Source organism: Notolepis coatsorum (assembly GCF_963971535.1).
Source record: "Notolepis coatsorum genome assembly, chromosome: 3".
In the NCBI taxonomy this organism is placed as follows: Eukaryota; Metazoa; Chordata; class Actinopteri; order Aulopiformes; family Paralepididae; genus Notolepis; species Notolepis coatsorum.
In genome coordinates, this window is record NC_140167.1 from 87,283,844 (window position 1) to 87,310,562 (window position 26,719).

Consider the following 26,719-nt stretch of genomic DNA (forward strand, 5'->3'; position numbering starts at 1 on the left):
TAAGTAGGATTGACGGAGCCTCTTAAAAGGTTTATAATATACCATATCGATCTTGATTATAAGACCCCCCCCCCCCCCCCCCTCTGTTTGAAAAATCAAATCTTGTTTTTATAAAGAAAATCATTAAATCTAACCAGATTGCACCAGTAAAAGTAACACTTTGGGAAAAAACAAGGTAAGCTCATATATATATCTGAAATTGTCTTTGAATTATAGGCCAAATATTGTAGACTGTAGTTTAGACTAGGCCTATTTCAAACATAATCTAACCATCCAAACATTTAAAATAGGTTATATTTTAATTAGACTCCAGTGCAGGGGCCACCCACTAATCAGCACCCCACCCCCAGGAGACACTTGCATCGGAGCTCCGCGAAAAGACAGTTGCAGTTTTGGTGAAATGGTACAGGGGTGGAGAAGCAGTGACACTGTGCACCTGTCTGTCTGCAAGTCTGGTGTGAAATCTAGAGCTACTGGATGTGGCCTTGAAGGCGCTGCTTAGCGAGCGACATGGGTCTTTTTGGTTGTGTGTTTGTCACCTCATCCATGAGCCCATTTCTCAAACATGGAGCTTCATAGTCTCACAACAAGACAGTGTTGGTATGATGATGATTATATCACGTCATGTTGTGCACATCCTTTCATATTGTTGGGTTCAGACGATGAGCATTGCGGCCAGCTGTTTAATTGTACCTGTGTCCACCCATGCGTGATCTTCTGATTCAGCGTATACACTGAGCCATTCTCCATAGGTAACCCTAACCCTGTCTACAGTGCCTAGATAAGGTGTTGGTTACCTAGCCAACAGCAGACAGTTTGCTGAAATATTAATATTGTGTGTGTGTGTGTGTGTGTGAGTGTGAGAGAGAGTGTGAGAGAGCAAGTCAGTGTGTGCCTGCCTGCGTTTACTTATTCCTGGCCTGTCCAAAATGTCTCATTCACTCTCTTTATTTGTTTTTCATACATCTGCTCGGAGGCCTTGCACTGCCCATTCATTCACTCCCTCCTCCCATGTCGTTACTGTAGCAGACATATTAAAAAAAAGAAGAAGAAAAGTGTGAAGATACTATAGCGGTGTGTAACGGTACACGTATCCGTACCGAACCGTTTCAGTACTGGACCTTCAGTTCAGCACGCGCTATGTACCGAACGAATACAACGTTAATTTAACCACTAACGGAAGGCACGTGTGGAGTTTCTGCGTGCAGATTGCAGAGGGCCTTTAGCCCCACCTGTAATTGGCTTCACTTGTGTGATGGGATGGAAAGCCCTAGACCTAGAGACAACAACATTGACCCAGCTTTCACTTTCCATCCTATGGACCTTGTATGCCTTCTCTACTTCCCCCATTATATCTCGAGCTCAACCTGCTGCGCTGGCAGGAAATCTGTCTGCCGTTGTCTTGGACGCGGGACAAGTATTCCATTTATTTCAGTGCGATGTGAATGGATCATTGAAGGAGAATTTGATGGAGAAAGCACTATGTGGGTCTGGTGATATTGTGTCTCCCCCTGCCTGCCTTTCCTACTCAAGGAGCTGGAGTAGAATGTAACCCCCCCCCCCCCCCTGCCCCCTCCTGTCACTGTGCTGTCTCATGACTGCAGACACATGACACACACACACACACACACACACACACACACACACACACACACTCTGGAGCCACGTCTGTGTTCCAACCAAAGTTCCTACTCTTACCCATGTTTAACTGATTGCCCTTTCTGAGATTCCAGCTAAGCTTGTTTGCCTCAGTCAAAATAAAGGGTGCCATTACTGTTTCACTATCGCAGGGAGAAATGGATCTCTCGAGGCAATATATTAAACTGGGCTGCCAGCTCTTTTTTCCCTTATTCATTCATTTTTAGGCCTAGTTCATTCACCAGATTCTAGAGATTCCTGGAAATGACCAATTTAGGCAAATGCTGGAGGCCATAGCTCACACTTCAGTACTGCAGACAGCTGGAACCCTATTTAAAGTGAAGCGAAGAAGCGTGAAACTACCTGCTCCCTTTCATCAGAAAATCAGACCTGTTTGGCACGGAAGGAAAGTCTGTGTAATCGGAACCATACACTCTTTAATTGTGTGGTCATGTTATGTATCATGTTGTTTATTCCATATTCCTTCTGCTCTTGAAGCATGATCAGAGCTTGGCCCAAGACCTAGGAGAAGGCTGTATGAACTAGTTGACTAGAGTCTCGAGTCAGTCCCAGCTAGGGATGGGTACTGAATTCTGTACTTTTAAGGGTACCGACTAGGGATGGGTACCGAATTCGGTCCTTTTTTTTTTTTATCCACTTTTTCTCCCATTTTTCTATATTTTCTCCCATCCCAATTTCGTATCATCCAATTCAACCCTCCCCTGTCACGGACGCTGTTTCTTGCCTCCCACAAGCCGGCTGCAATGTGGACTAAGTCATACATAGCACAAGTCCCCTCCGGTACTTGAGGTAACAGCAGTCGCATCTTTTCACCTGCGCAGCTCGATCTCTCAGTGGCGAGGAGTAACGCGTGGGAGGCTCACGCTGCCCCCGACACTTCCTGATTCTACTGCGCAGGCGTATCAACCGACCTGTAGGAGTCGCTGTCCACAACGCCCGATCCCCACCCATCAGTTTCCCACCCCCTAATACGGCCAATGTGTATTAGTACGGACGACCAGCTAAACTGAAAGCAAATGTGGAGCGCTGGGCTCGAACTGACGAGCCCAGCGTCTCCAGCATTTCGTGGCGAGCTCCTTGCCCACTACGCCACGTAGCCGCCCCCGAATTCGGTACTTATAAAGGTACTTACCGAAACACGTCGGTAATACCGAGTATCGATTCACGTGAGATACCGTTGTCGGTACTGTAAAAAAAAATAATAATAATAATAATTTTAAATTAAATTTTTTTTTAAACTTTTCTTTTCATGTCAACGTTCACACGCACAATATACGCTTACCTAGAATTTGACTTGATTCAACAACAAAGCAGTCGGGGCAAAGTGTGGTTATTTGAAGTTTGGATTTTTTTTTTCACAACTGAGGTAGGTAGATAACATTTTTAGAGACTAAAGTACAGAAAAAAGGTACCGTTGGGTACCGGTATCGATTCACAGGTACCGGTACCGTATCGGTTCAAATGTGAATGGTACCCATCCCTATACCGAACATCAACATTTAGTTTACCGCAAAACGAAACCTATGAAGTGTGCCGAAAATGGTTGCAAGTGTGGTTACACTTTACAAAGCTAGATGCAGACAACGCTTGCTGCAATATTATATATTTTAACAAATTGTTCTAAATAAATAATAATGATAATACATAATTTGAAGTTTGGAATTTTTTTTTTTTTTTTTTTTTTTACAACTGAGGTAGGTAGATTACATTTTTAGAGACTAAAGTACAGAAAAAAAGGTAGCGTTGGGTACCGGTATCGATTCACAGGTACCGGTTAAAATTAGGGCTGAACGATTAATCGATTTCAAATCGAAATCGCGATTTGGAATGATGCAATTAGCAAATAGCACACAAAAAAATAATCGCTAAATAATAATCTTTCAATTTATTTTTTTCTTTTTATTTTTAATTTATTTAACCAGAAAGTTTGGGAGAGGGAGGTAAGGGGGTTTACATTGTGTGTTGTGAAGTTTAGACTTCAGAGAGGGAGAGTAAAGTACAGAAAAAAGGTACTGTTTGGCGTTGGGTACCGTATCGATTCCCAGGTAAAAATAAACATTTTCAGGCTCGGTGTCCCGAAAAAAGACCCACCGCGTAGGCCAGATGCAAGCCGCATTTTACAATAAACCTCTGTGGGGCTTTCTTTTTATTATAATCGCAAATTTTATCGCAATCGCAATATCTGTCAGAAAAATCGCAATTAGATTATTGCCCAAAATCGTGCAGCCCTAGTTCAAATGTGAACGGTACCCAACCCTAGTGCCAGCCAGGCACAGCAGTGGAAGATGTCTAGGTCATTTAGTACCATTTTGCGTCTTATCATTCAGGGCTGATGTCGTTCCCCTTTTGGTCTGACCCGCTGTGTGTTGTCTGCCGTGTTTCTGCCCTCTCAGGCCAAGTACATCTCCACCTGCATCGATGAGATCAAGCAGGAGCTCAAGCAGGACAACATCGCTGTCAAAGCCAACGCAGTGTGCAAGCTCACCTATGTAAGACTTCTCTGTCGCACACTCACTCACTCATTCACTCTTTCCCGCTCTCTTTCTCTCTTATCTGTCTCCCTGTGTCCATCTCTCTCCTACTGATGTCTCTTTCCCTCTCTAAATCTTCATCTCTCTCTCTCGTTCTATTTCTCTCTCATCTCTGTCTCTGTTTCCATCTCTCCTTCTGTTGTCTCTATCTCTCCACACCCCCCCCCCGCCCTCTCTATTTCTCTCTTATCTCTCTCTCTGTGTCTAGACGGTACAGATAACTAGACGGTACCGATGATGGCAGGTAGCAGGACAGATGCTGCCTCTATTTGAAGCGCCTGATCAAACTAAACCAGGGGTTCTCAAACTTTTTTATACCACGAGACCCCATTTTATTTAAGATTTTTTTTGGCGACCCCACACTTACTTAACACTTTCGGCGCCAGACCCGATGATAGTTGGGTTATCTCGCCAGCGGTTGAGTGCCATACCCGAGTATAGTCAGGTTTTCATTGTTTTTTCTTTTATACATTTTTTCATTACAGGTTCACGGACCTCTGTGTTACCATAGGAAATCATTCTGAGATCGCTAGAGTGCAATACCGGCCGCATCCTGCTAGGTGGCAGTATCGCCCACCCTTTGAAACCTTTTTTCACACTGGGTGTTACATCTAATTTCCTACGGGCGCAGAATTTTGGTACAGGCAAGTCTAGCGGTTCCCTGATCACATTAAAACGCGTCCATGGAGCCTCGATGCATGTGTTGTGCCGGATTATGTCGGGGACCCGATGGACACCAATATTGGAAATCGCGATCAGACAATTGGAATATTCTTTTTGGGATACCTCCTAGTAAAGGTAAGGACTATATGACATCAAGCCTACTTTTCATCCAACCATGGTTTCACATAGATCTCAACTATCTTATGTAACGTACTCCAAAACGTATGCCGTTGCTGACGATCAAAGCATCAACAAACGACCCCCCCCCCCTTTGATGCATTCATGATGAAACATAATACCTATTATATACCTTTGAATTGGAAATAGTAGCATGTCCAGGCGAGCAACGCTAACGCTTTTAGCAAAATGCACATATTGCTCCATAGCGCCGTTCTCAGGAATTTGCCAGGATCATTCTGAAACTATACAATATTCACCACGGTATAACACGTGAACGTATACATGAGAAAATGTATTCTTTTTCACATGATGAACGATTGATAGTTAATGTCAAATGAGCCATAGTATTGTCTCCATAGCTATAATATAGAATATAGATATAATAATAATAATAATAATAACTTTATTTGTATAGCACTTTTCATACAGAGGTTGCAGTTCAAAGTGCTTCACAACAGTAAAAAATACAGGCATAAGCGAGCATAAAAAGATAGACAGGTAGAATCACAGTGTTTCACATTAGGATCTAGCATCCCAATAGGCTCTCCGCTTACAGTTTTCAGTAACACAAATAGTAAAAATAGTTTAAAATGATTCAGTTTAAAAATAGTAAAATAAAAATAAAATAAAATAAAAATTATAAAATAGAACGGACATAAAAAATACAGGCATGAGCGAGCATAGCAAGATATGGCAAGTGACAACAATGCATAAAGTTTACAGACAATCCATGCTGATTGATCTGCCATAAGCAAGTGAAAGTTTACAGACAATCCATGCTGATTGATCTGCCATAAGCAAGTGAAGATTACAGTCTGTTCTAACAAACCAAACTGCCATGTATTAAAGTTTACAGACAATCCATGCTGATTAATCTGCCATAAGCATAAGATTACAGTCTGTTCTAACAAACCAAACTGCTACAGCCAGGACACAGTTAACCTGGTTCTACTAACAGCCAGGACACAGTTAACCTGGTTCTACTACAGCCAGGACACAGTTAACCTGGTTCTACAACAGCCAGGACACAGTTAACCTGGTTCTACTACAGCCAGGACACAGTTAACCTGGTTCTACAATGCTACAGCCAGGACACAGTTAACCTGGTTCTACTACTACAGCCAGGACACAGTTAACCTGGTTCTACTAACAGCATAGTGTTTCACATTAGGATCTAGCATCCTAATAGGCTCTCTATTCAGTAATTAAAAAGTGCACTAACCGACGGACATAAAAAAAAATACAGGCATGAGCGAGCATAGCAAATAATAAGAATAGTTTAAATAGATATAGCCCTCCAAACAACGTGACACACAGTGAAAATCCCTATCTCTTAAAGCGGTGGCGCAGTAGGTACAAGGATAGCTAAAGCCGCTGGCGCTGAAAGTGTTAATGTATCGCATAATTTCAACATGGAATGAAGGAATATCAAAATAAAAGCACACGTTGTTGAACTTGATCATGCATATTTATTAGAAGATTTAATTACAGCACTATGTTATCAATACACATCAGTGTTTCCCTTACCATGGCGGGGCGGCCCGCCCCGCCAACGGGACCCCCCGCCCCCCCTGAACAAATTATAATAAAAAATATATATATTAGATTTTATTTTTTTTAAGTTTGCTTTAATCACAGTAACGTTGGCGAGCTAGCTAAATTATACATAAATCGGTTATCATATAAATCAATCTTCACTAAGATTTTAAAGCGGTGGTGTGGCACGGTCTACGGAGACTCAGAAAAAACCTACCAAATCCATTCCGAGACAACTCCGAGACTGACTAACGTTGCATGTAACAAGTCTCAGTGTCTCTCTCAGTTTCTCTCGCTCTCTCTCTCTCTCTCTCTCTCTCTCTCTCTCTCTCTCTCTCTCTCTCTCTCTCTCTCTCCTTCAAGTAACGTTACACTATAAAAACGAACTGGATAGTTGATATAAGTTCTCCCTTTCTGTGTGTGTGCGTGCCCGTCCCAACTCTGGTCTTTGGCAAGTTTGATAGTATTTACTGAGGATGGCCAGATAATGTTGATATTTAAACTTAAAAAATAATTATACAGAGAGAAGCTTCAGCAAGTACAAAGAGCTGTTGACCGACAAAAGAGAATCCCTCACTGAGGAAAACACAAAGGCCTAACCATCATGTATCACAATGGTGATGTCAGCCAGAGATGGGGAGAAGCATGAACCTTTAAAGGACATCTCTTTGAAATAAATGACATTTTACAGTTTTCTTTCAGATTTCTTTTAAACAAATTATTATTTTGTATTATTAACTATTTAATTATTATTTAGTTATTGCGCTGCACTGGCAGTTGAACTGCATTGAACTGAATTGGAAAAAAAGAAAACTCATAACTTAACTGGCACTGAACATTGAACTACACTGGCACTGTTTGCAGATGTACTGTTCTTAACACATCCTGCGCTAAAAACGCAGTACAACGTGTTTCAAGGTCATGCTAATTCTGCCATTCCACGGTGTACAACGTGATTGAGATCATATTTAATTTTTTCGCCATGGTATTCAGAATGCCCTCACCCAGCCTCGGCTGATACAGTGGGAGCCTGCACAACTCTGCAACGCTTCAATACTGCCGCCTGGTGGTGATCGTGCGAGTTACAACCGGAAATGGATCTCTGGTGATCTCCGTGTACCGGGGAAATGTGTCCGGCACTCACATATTGTTGCGGGACTCTAGACACACATCGTACATATGGATCGCTGCCATAACTCAATAATCTATATGATTTGGGTGTTTATTATTATTATACAAACCGGAAATGGATCTAGGCGATCCACGTCAAATAAGTGGGATGTTTTTCCTCCAGTCTCATCGGCGAACGGTAAGAGGACGCTGACGGCATTTTCAGCATGATTGTTTATTATTATTAATGCAAACTGCTCTGATCAATATATCACCCATACTACATAAAGCATTTACTGACAATCACGGAATTATAAACGACCCCCCCCCCCCCCCCCCGTTCATCCGCTCATGATCAGTCATAACGTTTAGGATCATGTACAGTTGAAAATTTTAATATAGCGTGTATTGGCAACAAACGGCAGTTGATAATCTATATATGCGTTTATGCCTATAACTCACGTTCTAGGAATTACTGCAGAAAACGATAAAAACATATTTATATTCTAGAGACGGTATTTTCGTATGAATCTATGAATGAAAAAGTATAACGTTGCTACACCCTGAACGATAGATAATTGATGTTGAATGGGCCATAGTAATGTCAATTTAGCAATACAATTTAAAAAGTTATAGCCCTGCAAAGAAGGTAAACATCTCCATAGGCTTAGAGTGGTGGCAGAGAGTGGTATGAGACGGGCAAACTCTGTGGCAGTTAATGTGTTAAAGTTAGTTAAAAACATAATTTAGTATTTTTTTTTTGTTAAATCCAAAAGAAAAAATTATCAGAGAAATCCGAAACAGGAAAATTCATATCCGAAAACAGGAAAAGATAAAAACAGATTTCATAGGGCCCTAGTTAAGGTGAGTTAATAAATTCACTCTGAAAATCTGCTCCGCTCTGATAAACGGACTCTTTGGTCAGAGCGTCCAGTGTGCACTCAGAACAACTTGAGTGTGCTCGCTCTGACACTGGTTGTAAATAGTTATGAGTGTTGTATGTGCCTCCCTCAGTGTTTCCCATTAATTACCTAGACTGATACATTGCCAATAGGGATGTATCAGTGGTATTGGTAGTAGTCGTAATAGTAATCCAGTATATATTTTAATTTTCTAAAAAATAAACCAGTTCAACACAGGTAACCACTTTTGCTTAATTTCTTTGATGGCTCAAATGTATGCTTGAGTGTAGTCGATTTTGTGTTTTGAGCACAAAGTTCATCATAGATCTGGCCTCTTTATTTTGCTCTCAAAGTGCACCAGATTGATGCATTTAACTTTAAAAAAAAAAAAAAAAAAAATCCGGGGGAGCATGCCCCTGGACCCCCTTAGAGGGTCCAAGGTTCACCCACCACAGTCTCACAAAATCCTGTGGGAAACACTGTCCCTGTATTGTAAATAGTTCATATGTGTGTTGTCACTACTGTATGTATAATTGTAAATAAGTAAATTTATGTGTTGTAAATAAATATTGTTAATATTTATTTACCTAATTTATGTGCAATCGTTTCATTTCAGCTCAGTGTAGACAAATGCACAGATACTAACAACCGCCTTACTGCGAGCGTCTATGACGACACTGTTGACACCACGTATCCGTGACACGCGCGCCCCGCGACAACACTAGTAGTTTTGGGGTGCCTACCACCCCCCCCCCCTGAAAAAAAATCCTAGGGGAAACACTGCACATTTATAAAATGAGGCATATTTAGCCAAAATATGTTGCAAAAAAATATATATATATTTTCTATTAAATTTTTTACTTGACAATGCGCGACCCCACTGTAACCTACCCACGACCCCACTTTGAGAACCACTGATCTAGACGGTGCAGATGATGGCAGGTAGCAGGACAGACGCTGCCTCTATTTGAAGCGCCTGATCAAACCGGTGCAGCATCTCCTCTGAAACTCTTTTGACGGACCTAAAAGGTGCTGCTCACATTACCCCTCTGGTTTCAGGGTAAGACTCTCAGTGGTCCATCAGTGTCTGTACTGTTGTGTGAAAAAGAACAACGTTATTTCTATTCATAGGCCTGCGTTTTAGGCTCTGTATGAAAGCTCTTGGCTCAATGCATTTAGCCTCTCCATGCTCCACAGGGACATTCCAGGGTCTCTCTCTCTCTCTCTCTCTCTCTCTCTCTCTCTCTCTCTCTCTCTCTCTCTCTCTCTCTCTCTCTCTCTTCTTTCTTCTCATTCGTTTGCTCTCTCGTCCTTCTCCCGGCGTATACAGCTTCAGATGCTGGGCTATGACGTCAGCTGGGCCGCTTTCAACATCGTTGAAGTCATGAGTTCCTCCAAGTTCACATACAAGGTGAGAGAGCTAGGGAACGGAAGACACTTGAAATGTTGACCTATCTTAAACCCCCGCCCTCTTTTCTTGATCCTCCAATCGCCAAACTGTTGGTCCGAGGGAAGCGGCGGTTGTGATTGGAGGATCAAGAAAAGAGGGGCAGGGTTTGAGATGGGTCAATTGGAGATATCACAGCACGAATATTCCCAGTTTCCCCCAAGTCTGGATTCCAGGATTCACTCTGTCAAACTGTTATCAAACCCCACGGCAATATCTTATGTTTAGTTTATATTCTTAAGCCTGAAAACGGGGGACGGCTCTCTGTTGGCTCCCAGCCAAAAAGAATCAATTCTCAAACCGTGCAGCATTGTTACTTCCAGTCAGTAATACAGACACTTACACAGTAGCCCAAGGCTACACTAAGTTAGAGTACTAACCATGCTTGTTAAAAGTACCTTACTAACCATGCTTGTTAAAAGTAATAATAATAACAATAATAATAATAATAATAATAATAATAATAATAATAATAATAATAATAATAATAATAATAATAATAATAATAATAATAATAATAATAATAATATAGGCATAAGTGAGCATGAGCAAGGTAAGGTAAATCACAGTGTTTCACATTAGGACCTAGTATCCCAATAGGTTCTCTGTTTACAGTTTCATTCAGTACAAAAATAGTTTAAAATGATTCGGTTTAGAAATAGACTACGAATTATAAAATGGAACAGACATACAACAGGGTATTTAACATAGAACGGTGATAAAATAGTTCAATTTTGGATTACAACAGAGCAGTGCTCTTCATTACCTTACTTTACCATGCTTGTTAAAGTACCTTACTAACCATGTCATGTTTCTACTGTTTACTAAATGTATGTGATGATTAATGTTGTACCATAATACATACCATGTGATCACCATCTTCCCTACAGAGGATTGGCTACCTGGCTGCCTCGCAGTGCTTTCACGAGAGCACCGATGTCATCATGCTGACAACCAATCAGATCAGAAAGGTCAGTGATGCTCTCTTTTCTTGCATGTTTTTGAGGATTATCCCGAGACCTTGTCTCCTCCCACCCCCCCCCCCCCCCCTTCATTTGTTTTCTCTCTCACGCTTCTCTCTCTCCATTTTGCCCTCGTCGTTTCTGTCCCTCTCCCAGGACCTCAGCAGTCCCAACCAGTATGACACGGGTGTTGCGCTCACTGGCCTGTCGTGCTTTGTGACCCCTGACCTGGCTCGGGACTTGGCCAATGACATCATGACTCTGGTAAGTCCAGGCGGTTGTCTCAATGACATCATGACTCTGACTCTGGTAAGTCCAGGCGGTTGTCTCAATGACATCATGACTCTGGTAAGTCCAGGCGCTTGTCTCAATGACATCATGACTCTGGTAAGTCCAGGCGGTTGTCTCAATGACATCATGACTGGTAAGTCCAGGCGGTTGTCTCAATGACATCATGACTCTGGTAAGTCCAGGCGGTTGTCTCAATGACATCATGACTCTGGTAAGTCCAGGCGCTTGTCTCAATGTAACCGGTCTCGTATTGCTCTGTGTTGTGTTTCAAATTCCGATTCGACCCCTGTTAAGGGATCGCCCTGAGTGGGAGTTGAACCCCGGTCTCCCGCACCGGGGCCGACATCACAAACCGCTGCGCCAAGAAAGGATATCCCCTCTAAGCGCTCAGTTTGGATGCCTCTGGGGAGTGAGTTTACTTGCAGTACCGCTTACCATCCACAGCCACCGAACTACTTGTACCACGTGACTGTGGATAGACTGCGGTACCTCCGTTACATCAAGACATCTGCTATAAAGGACTGGCTGTGATTTTTATATTCTCTGTAATCATAATTTTAAATTATGGTTTCGCTCATTACTTTTTCCTTAACTCTAATGTCTTGAGGTCAATGAAGCATTTTTATAAATGTTTTATTTTCTTTTTTAAATACACAGTGTGATCACAGCACCCTGTCTTATCCCCCCCCCTCCCATTTCTCTCTCTGTCCACCACAGATGTCCCACACAAAGCCCTACATCAGAAAGAAAGCGGTGCTGATCATGTACAAGGTGTTTCTGAAGTATCCAGAGTCCCTGCGCCCAGCCTTCCCCAGGCTGAAGGAGAAACTCGAGGACCCAGACCCAGGTGTGTTACTGTAGTGAAAGACAGAGAGGGCCGCTTTGTCAGTTCCTTCTCGTGGGACCCTGTCCTCTTGGTTGCTTTGGTTTGGTCCATCAGGTAGGATATATGGTGGTGAGGTACATCACGCAGTCCGCGGGTGCCTTGGGGACAGACATTCTCTGTCATGCCAGCCTCATGAATTATTCACCAGCCGAGGGTAGGAGAAATGTAGAAGGCTCATTTGTATACTGCCAGAGCTGCCTGGCGATACTCGGCAACTCGCTGTACAGTTTCTGCCACCCTGACAAAAAATGATGTTATTTTTAAGGCACATGAACGCTACCACCTTTATTTAAATCTAAAAAAATTATTTTACAATAATGTTGAGATACACAGGCAAAGTAAAAAAATAAATAAAAAATTTGATCATGGTTATAAACTAACAAAGATTATTAGATCATCAATCTTTTGGGTGCGTTGAAGCTAGTGCCATGTGTTTGGAGAACAGAAACTAAAAGGCTTTCCAAAGGCGGAACACAATCAGGGGCTTGAGGCATAAGCCAGTCGTTTGAGGGACTTTGATAGGGTCCAAAGGTCCAGTCCTGCATAGTTGTGATATAAAATGGTAAACCAATACATGTTTATTACGTCTCTCTGTGGCCAATCATGAGCACCATAACTAGCACCAGTAATAAATCTTGAGGGCGTGAAGGGGAACGCGACCCATTTTAAGAATTCACTTATGTTCTGTTCCCCAGTACAGTTCAGTCAGTAATTGTGAACACACACCCCTCTTCTCCAGAAGCTAGAAATATGAGAGAAAACCCTCCAACCTGTGATGTAACAGAGATGTAGAATCCAGGGCCCTCATTCATCAACGTGTTCTACGCACAGATCTGTGCTTACCCTGTGCGTACGATCATTTCTAAGCAAAGAGTGGGATTCATCAATTTCGATTTGAACTTGACTCCGTGCTTACATCTACGCACAGGTCGGACCTGGCGTACCTCGCGCCCAGTGGTAGAATATATTATTACAACAAGGAAATGAGCTTCTGTGCATAATAACACTGGCATGTTCTGTACGAACCGTAGTTCATTATAGTTCATTGTAAAATAGCAACAGTAGTGTAATTATGGTCAAAACCCTATAAATAGCATTTGGAATAATAGATATTTCTCTCAGAATGAATGCAGCATGGTTTATATAGCGTTATCGGCATATACGGGTTGTAGGCTACTGACTGACTGCGCTCCGTGTAGCTTGATTGATTGATTGATTGAAAAGTTTATTAACAGATTGCAGAATGGGTACAGTACAGTACAGCTCAGTACATACAATTGTTGATTGGGGATGCAGACCAACTTTCGTCTTGTTTACATCAGGGTCCCCCATTTTCAATTCATCATAAATCATAAAGCTCAACTCGTTATTACTTTGCGCACAGACCGCCGAAACACGGGAACGTTTTGATTATATTTAAAAGGCTTTACGTTAAACGAAACAAGTGGAATTTCGAAGCTGTAAGCAGAATAAGTCATATGAATATAGTGTTCTTCCCCCTTTTTACTGTATAAGAAATAATAGAAAACGCATTGCAATGACACCATGCAGATAGTGGACAGACTATATGATGGGATTCAAGTTCGCGTTTTTGTTGCTCATAGGCATGCTGTCAGAGTATGATATCTTAATCAAACATTCTAGAACATTTGTCGTCACAGATCATGTCCTAATAGAACATAGGCTATGGCATGGATCGTGATATTGTGTGGACTGTTATTATTACTGTACACCGGTACCACCCATTGTGACAACAGCCTTGTGAGTCCCGCACACAAACATGATGGAATTCAAGTTCATGTATTGAAAGGCATGCTACATCATACATGCAGTGAGATTCATTGTTCTTGTATATGCTCTCGTATTATATTGTTTATATAGGCTACCCAATACTGACATCAAAATAGATTGTAGTATGCCTCTAGAAATCATATGCAGCAGGTAGAAAATTGACGGAAGATCCATCGCGATTTGGAATAGAATTGAGGAGAACTTTAATCCCTGCCCCTGGGTATTAATCAAACAACACGGGAAAAGGCAGTCATATTCCAGCGCGGTCTTTATTAGCCGACAACAAAATAGATGCATCTAAAAATCATATAGCCAATCGAACACAACTAATAAAGGCATTCATATTACAGCACGGTTATAATGACACACAACCAACGCCAAACAGTGGTCAACGAACGGTCTTTATTAGTATTTTGAGCTGTCCAGGCAGAATTGCAGCAATGGTCTTAGGGAGCCGTTGATATCTGACATCACCGTTTACGAGTCCGCCTTTTATTATTTATCCCATAATACGCGTTGTGTCTTCTTGGTTCGACAGCAGTGAACAATCTTCGTGGAGTTTCTCAGGGTTCCGCTCGGGTCCGTCCATTATTTCACATCCCATGGGGGGTGTTTCCTCATTTTCATGACCATATATGGATAATCATGCACGAGCATTGACGGTAGAACAAAGTGGTATTCATCAACACGGAGGACCATAGAGCCTGCGTACGCACGTGTGATGAATGCCGACTTCCCTGTGCGTACGCTAGTTCTACATTCCGTGCTTACGTGTGGAAGTAGGTCAAGTTCTACGTCCACGTTGATGAATGAGGGCCCAGGGCTGCTCCATAGACAATGAGTGGGGCTCTGGCTTTTATGAGGCCATAACATTTTTGTGTGTCTTAATTCTCATTCTGACCTTCTAGCAATGCTAGAATATGGACCTCATCAAGTAGCTGTGTTTTTCTGAACACTGCCTACCTAATGTACTGCCCAATTTGTGAAGGCTTCCACCTGGGTGTTGGGTAGCCAGGTGGGGAAGAAAAGTATTAATTGTAAATGTGCGCTACACCGAAATGGCATGTTCAATACAAGGGAAGAAAATAATTGATTGAAATTAGATATAGATATATTTTCCTTGCAGAAAAACCTAACAAACATCTTCCACAGATTACAAAGAAGTCATTGAATTGTTGAAAAGATACATAATATATCCCCTTTAATACAAGTGTACCTTGGTTAAACCAGTGTTTTATGCGTTATGTGGACACGGTCTTAACAATGATAAACGTCTCCCTCTTTAGGTGTCCAGTCAGCCGCAGTAAATGTCATCTGTGAGCTGGCCAGGAGGAACCCCAAGAACTACCTATCTCTGGCCCCTCTCTTCTTCAAACTGATGACCTCCTCCACCAACAACTGGGTGCTCATCAAGATCATCAAGCTGGTAAGTTACCAAGAAGGACAAGTGTGAGAGATCTTGTGGGATGGACTCATTTCTGTTGGCTAGTATCAGAAAAAAGGACCCCTGTTTTTCCAGTCAAGAGATGAGAATGATGGTCTGTTCTAAGGCTGAGATGATATGCCATTTGGAAGAATCGATAAATTGGGACAAAATAATAATATTATAATATTATTTTATTTATTTATTATTTGTTTTGTAATAGTCTAGTTCATAGCAGCACCTATAAGGGAAACACTGAGTCGTGTTACTTCATGACTCTCCGTTGTTGTCCTCCAGTTCGGTGCCCTGACGCCCCTGGAGCCGCGGCTGGGGAAGAAGCTAATAGAGCCCCTGACGAACCTCATCCACAGGTGAGTCAGCTTCACCACATCATCCCTGCTCTGGTTGAATCTACCACCACAGGTATCGGTTTGATCTGCTGGACGTGTCCGTAAAATAATCTTCTCTTATTCGTCTCTTTTTTATCTTTTTATCCACCCCTTTCGTCTCAACTCAGTACCTCCGCCATGTCCCTGCTGTATGAATGTGTCAACACGGTGATTGCAGGTCAGTACCGAGACTCTCTGGTAATAAATACTGTACATTGTGTGTAAATCTGTTTCCTTTTGACTCTCTACACACTCACCCCCCCCAATGGAAAAGGCCATGCTATTGCACACTGGAGAACACGGTGTGTTTTTACCACTCTAAGTGTATTTTCAGTAGGATCCCCCACCCCCCCTCCGGGCATCACAGAGCCCCCCCCCCTTCCCACAGAAGAAGAATCCTACCTATATCTCAAGGATATTGACGAAACAGCAGATAAAAACGGACTACATATCTTTCATCTCAATGTAAATAGCCTCAGGCACAAAATGGCGGAAATAAGACAACATTTCAGTAACGGAAAGGTAAACATACTATGTTTCTCAGAAACTAAACTGGACGTATCAGTAACAGACCCGGAAATTGAATTGGAGAACTATTCTTTAGTCCGCAATGACAGGAACAGGCATGGAGGAGGTGTCTGTATGTACATCCATCAAGACACCAAATTTATTAACCGTACAGACCTAGATCATGAGGCTATTGAAACTGTTTTTGTAGAAATTCTATTTGAAAGGGCTAAATCTGTTCTAGTCGGCACAATTTACAGACCGCCAGACCAAAATGGCTTTTATGACGTGTTGGATGCGTGCTTAGCTGGAGTCGAGGATACAGAAATGATTCTTATTGGGGATTGGAACACGGATATGCAACAAAAAGATGCACCCGTCTTCAAATCCTACAATAGGTTTTGTGATCTGCACGGCCTCAGCCAGCTAATCACACAACCCACACGTGTGTGTGAGTCAACTCAGACTACCATTGACCTCATCCTGACCTCTGACAAGTCCAAGATCGCCAATAAAGGGGTTATAGCATGCGGGTTAAGTGATCATTATATGATATTCTGTACCCGCAAAAAGCTAAAACAAAAGGCTGGCTGTCACAAAACAGTCACATCTAGAGACCTCAAAACGTACTCTAGCGCAGGGGTTCCCAAACTTTTCAGGCCGGGGCCCAGAAAATAAGGCGTCAGAGAGCCGCGGCCCAATGCACATCGTCTGGCTTTTTTTTTTTTTTTTTTTTTGCCATGTGACCGATTTTTTAAGCCAAATATCACTTCAATCCTATTAAGTTAGTTCAAGTTAGTTATTCATTTATATGTGCTATTTATGAGAGGGCTAACTTGTTGCAAAATAATAATGATAATAATAATAGCCTCATTAAAATACTATTGTTGCTTCGGTTGTTTTCAGCGTTTTATGTGCATAATCTGTTATTTAGTTTGAAATGTTCGTTGAAATAAGTAGATTTTTCGTTTTTGTTTATTTATTAAGTTAATATAAAACCATATAGTCACATTTTAGAATACAATAGAATAGACTTTTAGAATACAACTAGAAACACTGTCCTGGCCTGCTTCTAAGTTCAGTGGCCTGACAAAAAAAAATTAAATAAAAAAAATAAAAAATAAAAAAATAAAAAATAAAAAAAAATGTTTTTTTTTATTTTATTTTTATTTTTTTTAAATCATCTCGCGGCCCATCCGTGGCTGCTCGCTGCCCACCTTTGGGTCGCGACCCCGACTTTGGGAACCACTGCTCTAGCGAGGCCTTTAACCTTGAACTGAAGAGCCTGGACTGGTCAGATGAACTCAATGGTACACTGGTTGAAGAAACATGGCTTGGCTTCAAAACCAAATTTTCAACGATACTAAACAACATGGCCCCCCTAAGAACCACTAGGGTAAAAAATCGCGCTGAGCCGTGGATGCACGCTGAAATACTGACCGCTATGAAAACCAGAGACAAAAAATGCTCTGAGTTTCGTAAAAGTCAGTCAAAGCTTAACATAAGCACGAGCAGTGAACTCCAAGCCCACGTGACTGAACTCAAACTAGAAAGAAACAGACTAAGAAATGATGTAAACTCCATGATCAAAACAGCAAAGAAAAAATTCATCAATGACAAAACCGAGGAAAACAAAAACAAACCGTGTGAACTTTGGAAATTACTCAATAACCAACTAGGCTGCAGTAAAAAACTCAACCAGATTCTCAAACATAAACATAAAGACGGACAACACGCTCATCACAGAAAAGCTGGATGTAGCCAATTACTTAAATAGTTTCTTCACAAACATAGCCACAACACTGGTAAACAAACTACCCTCCCACTCAGGGCATTATGGGGTAGAACACATAGTAGCATACTACAAGAACCTAGGGGTCCACAAAGACGACTTCAAACTGGAAATGGTAACAACAGATGAGGTACTCAAAAAACTGAGCGCCCTCCAACCCAACAAGGCCACTGGCCATGACAACATCCCCTCCAAATTCCTCAGAGACTCAGCAGCCGCCATCACCCCAGTCATCACACACATAATAAACCTCTCCATAAAACAGGGACACGTCCCCAAGGACTTCAAAATTGCGAGAGTGACCCCTCTGCACAAAAAAGGCAGTAAATTAGACCCAGGCAACTACCGCCCTGTTTCTATCCTTACCTCCATCTCGAAAGTCATGGAAAAAATTGTATACGAACAGGTCGAAAAATACCTTGCGGAAAAAAATCTAATCTACGAATTCCAATCTGGCTTCAGAACATCCCACTCCACTGACACATGCCTTCTCTATTTAAACGACCACATCAAACAAGAGGTGGACGCGGGCAAATACTGCGGCATGGTCATGCTGGACCTACAAAAGGCCTTCGACACTGTCAATCACACCATTCTGATTGACAAGCTAAAAGCAATTGGTTTTGATAGTCTATCAGTGAGCTGGATGCAATCCTACCTGGAGGGGAGAGAGCAGATGGTGGAGGTAAACGGTACCCTATCCCCCCCCCTCACAGTAAACTGTGGTGTTCCACAAGGAAGCATACTAGGTCCGCTACTGTTCCTAATTTATGCAAATGACATGTCGTCAGCTTGTGACTGCAACTTGTTCCTGTTTGCGGACGACTCAGCCCTGCTGGTCTCTGACAAGAACAAGTTACAGGTTGAAAAAACCCTCAGCTCAGAACTAGGCAAAATCTGCATATGGCTCGCTGATAACAAACTATCATTACACATGGGCAAAACAGAGTCCATTCTCTTCGGTTCAAATAACAAACTCAGCAAGACCGACGGCTTCTCAGTTACAGTGGGTGACAATATTGTCACAAGGAAAGAAGATATTACCTACCTGGGTTCCATCCTAGAGGCAAATCTTTCCTGTGACAAAATGGCATCCAATGTAATAAAAAAAGTCAACCAACGAACTCGATTCTTGTACCTGCTTGTGCTATGTAGGCCTGCTTGTGTGTGTTTGTTTGTTCAGGGGGGGGGGGGGGGGGATTTTATCTTATATTTTATATTTATCTTGATATAATGTAGTTTTGCTTCCTGGTGAATGCCACATGCAAGCCCCTTGAGGGTTTTTAGGCAATTCTCCTACACATCCCTTGTGGACTATATTGTATTATATATGTAACTGTTTTTATATGTGTAAATAAACAAACAAACAAACAAACCTCAAAGGCGCTAAAAACAAAATTACAAACATCTCAAAACAAACTGGTCAGACTACTGCTTGACCTTACTCCTAGAACCCACCTCACCCCTGCCCACTTTGACAACCTAGGATGGCTTAGAGTAGACGACAGAGTACAGCAACTTGCAATGGGCCTGGTCTACAAGATACACTACACGACCAAGGTACCCATGTACATGTCAAAATACTTCCCAAAGGTCAGTGAATACCACGATCACAACACCAGAGGGAGCTCCACAAATCATGTTAAACCCAGATTCGGCTCAAACAAGGGACTAAACACGTTTCGCAATTATGCCACATCAATGTGGAACGCCCTACCCAAAGCTGTAAAGGAATGTGAATCACTACCCACTTTCAAAAACACTCTAAAAAAACACCTAAGGGAGACTGCAACCCGAAACTGGCCCCTGTAAATGTCCGAACACAACCCCCTCCAATGTACAGTAAATTACCAAGTATGATCTTGTCAATAATCCAATGTACAGTGTTGTTTGTACAGTTGTACAGTGTCCCCCACCCACCCCTCCTACCCAACCCCCCCCCCCTACCCAACCCCCCCCCCCCCACTCCTAACGAACCCCCCCCCCCCCCACTCCTAACCACCCCCCCCCCCCCCACCCACCCACCCAACCACCTCCAATGTACAGTCCCCCCCCACCCCCACCTACCCAATCCAATGTACAGTTTCCACGCCTAATGTATATACTCTTTTCTTTCTGGACTCTTTTTGTATCAAAAAAAGTACTGTAATTGCAAATCTGGTATGTCATAAATGTATAGATGGAGCAGTACTGTCTATCTGTATGTCATGTATGTCATATATGTTACGATGAATTGAAAATGGGGGACCCTGATGTAAACAAGACGAAAGTCTTTCTCTGGTCTGCATCCCCTTAACAATTGTATGTATTGAGCTGTACTGTACTGTACCCATTCTGCAATCTGTTAATAAAGTTTTCATTCATTCATTCATTCAGTTGCTTAGCAACAGCAGGAGGCACAACCAGTGTTTTCCCCCCAAGTGTTTGTTTAGCTTTGCTAGCTAAAAGAAAAGGGATGTTCCCAGTGGACATAGTGTCATGCTTGGGACAGAACTTGTTCTTCTTCACCTTGCCTTTGATTGATTGATTGAAAATTGTATTAACAGATTGCAGAATGGGTACAGTACAGTACAGCTCAATACATACAATTGTTAAGGGGATGCAGACCAGAGAAAGACTTTCGTCTTGTTTACATCAGGGTCTCCCATTTTCAATTCATCATAACATGACCCAACCCTGACCCAGCCTGACCCAACCCTGCTGGACCTTGTGTCACTAGGTTTTTTAGACTGACTCCTTCCGATGATTTTATTTGTCTGTACTAGCTATATTGTAATAGTACTATAACTATTATAAAACCCAGCTAAAAAATTGCTCATTCGGCTGCTCAAACCGTTGAGCTTATTATCAACTACCCCAGTAGTCTGCTAGTTATCTGGAGTAATTGCCTAACTAGCAGACTAGGGTAGACCACCCATATCTGTGTTTCTATTGAACTATACCCCCCGGACTAAGAAACGATTAGCATTAGCTTTGCTATGCTACACTTCTGAGCTTTGATTGATTGAAAACTTTATTAACAGATTGCAGAATGGGTACAATACAGTACAGCTCAATACTAACCGCTAAGAGGATGAAGACCAGAAAAATACTTTCGTCTTGTTTACATAAGGGTCCTCCATTTTCAATTCATCAAGACATTTATGACATACAAATATACAGTACTGTGTAAGATATATAAGCTACTTATGAACTCTGTGATTAATACAGATTTGGGTGGCGTATCCCAGTCTGCCAGTTAGCTTAACACAGTAGCTTTCAAACCATGTCGGGCTAATTTAGAATTCTAGCTAAAGGCAAAGAAAAGTGCATTGCATTGCTTTCCCACATGGGAGACAATTGGAAGTGTCAGCCCACATCAATCATCTTTCTGAGATGGCCCACATCAATCATCTTTCTCCAATAGCCCACATCAATCACCTTTCTCCTAAATATGATTAGTGCATGAGATGGCAGGAGATGACACGGAATCGAATTACGTAATACGATCCTTGCTTAGCTACACCTAACTGCAACCCAGTAACAAGGCAATGGACTTAGGCCATGTCCAGACTAAACCGATTTCGGTCGTATCAGTCAAAGTATTTGATTGTATGCACCTTTCATCCACATGGAACTGCGTTCTTGGAGCCTGAAGACGCTATTTTCTGAAACCGGCTTCCAGAGTGCGCAAATCTGAAGACGCTCCCCTTGCGTCGCCGTCTTTACAAGCGATACAAGTCTTTTCCTGAACCGTTGACGTGATAGCCCACCTCTCCCTTAACCCGCATGTGCAAACTCCCACATCACAACAACAATGGCATCGTACAGAGTAGTTGCGTTCGTGTTACAGAAGCTATTGAGCGAGCTTGATCAGGCTTTTACAGCAAAATGTACTGCGCCTGTACTACCACCGTCGACAACAGATTGACATCTCCCTTAATCCGCATGCAAACCTAGCCAACAAAAAAAGAAACATGATTCATATATGTCCAGATATGTCCTGGCTAGAAGTGTTTATTAAACACCGGGAGGCTACTGTGATGAAATACACGTTACTAGCTAGAGATTAGCATCACATAGTGGGCCTTTTTCTAGAAACCCAAGTAGTAGCCAAGCACATACGTTCCATAGCATACACCTTCAGTTGATCATGACAAATCCTCTCTTACCATGATGATTAAAAAGCCTTCATAATTTAGTAAATAGTATTCCCATGGCTGGTGTTGAGCTGTAGCCAGCCAGCTAGTGTTGATGCTATTCAATGCTATCAACATTAGCTAAATAGCCCAGGGGTTCCCAAAGTGGGGGTCGCGAGCCGCCGCGGGGGGGGGTCGCCAGATGATAAAAAATAATAATAATGAACAAAGATTAAAAAAAATTAAATAAAAAAATTTGCAGTCAGGCCACTGAACTTAGAAGCAGGCCAGGCCAGTGTTTCTAGTTGCGGCAGCGCAATAGTTAGATAACCTGAGTGGGGAACAATCAGGAGATCACTGCAACTCACACAAGTTGGAGAACTATCTCTCTCTCTCTCTTGCTCTCACACACACACAAAGGGAGCCGTATGTGATTGGTGGAGGCGGGACCCTTACAAAAAACAAAAAATCCATCAAAATCAGTGTTGTTGCTAATCATTGACACATGCTAGCCTGTAATACCCCCCCCCCCAGAAAAATCTACTTTGCATTTGATATATTGCAAATATATGCCATCACACACACTGGCATTTAAAGGGTTAGAATTATAAAATTAATATGTGGTGTTATGATCAGGGCTGAAGTTGAATAAAAGATTGTATTTTTTTCTATCTGACATTACAAAAAAACTCAATCCATCAAAATCAGTGTTGTTGCTAATCATACATACAGGTGCAGCTTGATAAATTAGAATATCGTGGAAAAGTAATTTTATTTCAGTAATTCAATTCAAAAAGCGAAACTCTTGTAGATTATAGATTCATTACACACAAAGTGAAATATTTCAAGCCTTTATTTGTTTAAATTTTGATGATTATGTCTTACAGCTCATGAAAGCCCAAACTTCTGTATCACCAATAAAAAAATAAAAATAGATTTATTTTTCTTTTGTATATAGAAATGTCGGCCTTCTGAAAAGTATGTTCATGTATGTTCACTCAGTACTTGGTTGGGGCTCCTTTTGCACAAATGACTGCATCAATACAGCGAAATATATAGACTTTTCTACGATATTCTAATTTATTGAGCTGCACCTGTATGCTAGCCTGTTTTTTAACAATAATTTGTGATGCCATCACAAACACTAGCATTTAAAGGGTACAAATAAAAAATTCCTGCACCAGAATGCAGGAAATTAAGTCTTTGTAACAAAAAATGTCCTGGTGGGGGACCCCCAGACCCCCTGCTTAAAAAGTGGCCTGACTGGGGCTATATTTTGCACTATATTTCCTGGCCTGAATGATTTCCCCAGTCCGGCCCTGGTTAAAAGCCTCCAATGCTTATTAGTGTGTGTGCGTTTGAACGTTTGCATGTTTCAACCATACATTTCCATTTATTAAAAAAAAAATTACAATTATAATTTTCGCGGCCTGAAAACTTTGGGAACCCCTGAAATAGCCAACCAACTAAATACAATAGACAGTGGTATCCTGAGGTAACGTTAAATACAGACAACGTTTGCTAGCAAAATAAAAGAGCGATGTCTAAAACAGGAAAGACATTTATTTAGTAAATTCCTGGCATGTACTTATTTCTTGAGACGATTTCGTTTTTACGGAAACCTTTTTTTAAATGAAAACTGAATGAAAAAGATCTAAATCATTTTCGTCTGGACAAGGCCTTATTCTAAAGAGTTATGTTAAAGGCTATGTCAACATAGGGCTGGGCGATATGGAAAAAAATCATATCGCGATAACGATATGATAATTTTATTTTATTTCTCGATATCGATAATTATCGAATTGTTATAAGTATAAAAAAAAAACATTTTTTTTTTTTTTTTTTAACAACAGATTTATGTTTATTTTGCAGCAATTCTTTGTCATTGCCGCCATCTTTAGTGTTACATCCCCTCACACTCCAGTTCTCAGGCTGCAGCTGGTTTAAAAGCTAAAGTAAGTTTGTTTGCTTCTCTGCTGGCTGTGGCTCCAGAGGAGTTGAACAGTTCTGGCTCTGCTAGTTTATTTTCGATCTTTTGGCGCTTTTTTGGTGGACAAACCACCGCACATGTGCACTGTGACTCGTGACTGGAGTCTAGTTCTGCTAGCACACATAGCCTACTGTGTACAGACGGTTTCAAAATGTATTTTAAATTAGAAAGCAAACAAAATAAATGGACAAGAGAAAAAGAAATCTGAATTTGGTCAGTATTGTCATTTGGACAAGCAAAGCCATTACTTTAAGTTGCAGGCAAGAAAGACAAGTCTGTCCACTGTCTCTGGTTTTCAAACTGCCCTGTTGCAGGAAAAAAAAAAAAAAAAACGATTTTTCGATTTTTTTTTAATTTCGATATTCGATATCGATTATTAAAATATATCGCGATATTTATCGTTATATCGCCCAGCCCTATGTCAACATACTTTTTTAGGTGTTTACTATATGCACATTTGATCCCAAATTACATAATAAGATAAGATATTCCATATTCCACATAAATATAGGCAATAAAATGATAGTACAGTACAGTAATTAAGAGCCAGTCAGGGATTTACCTTGCCAGGGGCTTTAAATCAAGACGCTAATACAAAACCATGGACTTTTGTTCAACACCATTAAGGACATTCTGAACAAAAGTGTGTCTTTCATCTTGTTTTCAACCCAGACGAAATGTGCAGTTGCTGATTTCAGATGTGATTATTGTCCCTGTGCCCTATGTTGCAGTGTTGATCTCCTTGTCCTCTGGGATGCCCAACCACAGTGCTAGCATTCAGGTGAGGTTCAGAGATCCACTCCACTGCCTGCCCTCGACTGGGACTCCGTATTGATTAACCCTTTCCATGCCCGTTGAATCACAGTGCATGTTTTCATCACTTTTATTTTCTGTGTCTGTCCTAACACCTTTTTTTATTTTATTTTTTCAAAAGATGAACAGCAACAGGTTGGGACAGGCTAGTAAGACCACTTAAAACCTGTGACCATTAGGAATGCATGGACTAATGCATGCCTTACTTTTCCCCATAACTATAGAATCCAGTCCCTCTATGTATCTTTGCTTACTTTCTCTTCTACTAACTGTGCCCAGGGTTTCCCCCAGAGAAATGGTTAGGCCTGGTGGCAAGTGTGTTTTTGACGGGAGGATTGATGCAGACCAGCAGCAGACTGTTGTAGACCCTATAGTTTCTGTGATAATTGAATTGAGCATTGAAAAAGGGTCAATAACACAGATTCCATATGGCCTTACTTAAGGATGTAACTTAGCAATCGCAGTACTATTCAACATGTCTAAGCATAGAGAGAGAGAGTAGGTGAAACCGTTGTTTGTGTTGTGGAAGTTTAATTTCATTCACATAGCTTGTCACAAGATATTTAGAATATTATTTGAAAAGTTTTAATTTCTGGTTGTGGGAGATGGGGGGGGGGGGGGGGGGGTAGAAAAGAAGGCTGTCTTTCTACCTAACAATCATTGTTACAATCACCTAACAACATGAGAGGTGTGTGGGGCAAGTAAGGCAGTTACTGATGAGGATGAGTGGAAATGAATCACCAGTTATGTAGCCTACTAAATAAACAGCTGACTAACGTTAGCTAGGTTAGTGTTTGTGTAGAGGTTATGTAGCCTCCTAAATAAAACGGTTGACTAACGTTAGCTAGGTTAGTGTTTATGTAGAGGTTATGTAGCCTCCTAAATAAAACAGCTGACTAACGTTAGCTAGGTTAGTGTTTATGTAGAGGTTATGTAGCCTCCTAAATAAAACAGCTGACTAACGTTAGCTAGGTTAGTGTTTATGTAGACGTTATGTAGCCTCCTAAATAAAACAGCTGACTAACGTTAGCTAGGTTAGTGTTTATGTAGAGGTTATGTAGCCTCCTAAATAAAACAGTTATATAGTTCCATAGTTTAGCAAACTCATAGTTGTGATAGTTGTAAGCATAGATGTGTTTAGCTAGCTAGTATATTCATCTTCAAGTCAGACGAGACGGATATCACTGTCACCTGTAGTGCGTTCATGTTGTAACCAATATGTAGCTGGTGAATTGTTCCAGCTAATCTGCTCTGCTTCAGTAACTAACTTTCATGAAAAGAAATATGTATATATTTTTTATGCATGGAGACTTATTGTATGTTCATAGCATGTACCATCTGTTAATTTAAAGCCCAATCGGTGATCCAAACATTAACAAATGGGTATAGCCCCACCACCATATTCCCCCCCCCCCCCCCCCCCCAATGACAAGAAAATTATTAAACTGTGGAAAGGTCTACTGTGATGATAATGGCATTTCCCCACGTCTCGCCCTCCTTCCCCTATGCTCTCTCTCCCTCTCCCTCCTATGCTCTATCTCCCTCCTCCCCCCTCTGCTCTCTCTCTCTCCCTCCTCCCTCTGCTCTCTCTCCCTTCTCTCCCTTCTCCCCCTGTGTTCTCTCTCTCTTTCTCTCCCTTCTCCCCCTGTGCTCTCTCTCTCTTTCCCCCCTCCAGCTCTGTGTGCAGAAACTGCGAATCCTGATTGAAGACTCGGACCAGAACTGTGAG

At 41.6% G+C, this 26,719-nt stretch overlaps 1 protein-coding gene across 4 annotated transcripts in view; it reads left to right on the forward strand.

Annotated features, from left to right (window-relative positions):
* ap3d1 (adaptor related protein complex 3 subunit delta 1) overlaps positions 1-26,719 on the forward strand; it is an 87,155-nt gene that overhangs the window by 2,126 nt on the left and 58,310 nt on the right. For all 4 annotated transcript variants that reach the window (XM_084309480.1, XM_084309482.1, XM_084309481.1 and 1 more), the window contains exons 2-11: positions 4,053-4,148; positions 9,912-9,992; positions 10,919-10,999; positions 11,147-11,254; positions 11,999-12,128; positions 15,245-15,384; positions 15,679-15,752; positions 15,899-15,948; positions 24,909-24,958; positions 26,666-26,714. In XM_084309480.1, coding sequence (XP_084165606.1) covers positions 4,053-4,148; positions 9,912-9,992; positions 10,919-10,999; positions 11,147-11,254; positions 11,999-12,128; positions 15,245-15,384; positions 15,679-15,752; positions 15,899-15,948; positions 24,909-24,958; positions 26,666-26,714 — 859 coding nt within the window. The remainder of the gene's footprint in view (positions 1-4,052; positions 4,149-9,911; positions 9,993-10,918; positions 11,000-11,146; positions 11,255-11,998; positions 12,129-15,244; positions 15,385-15,678; positions 15,753-15,898; positions 15,949-24,908; positions 24,959-26,665; positions 26,715-26,719) is intronic.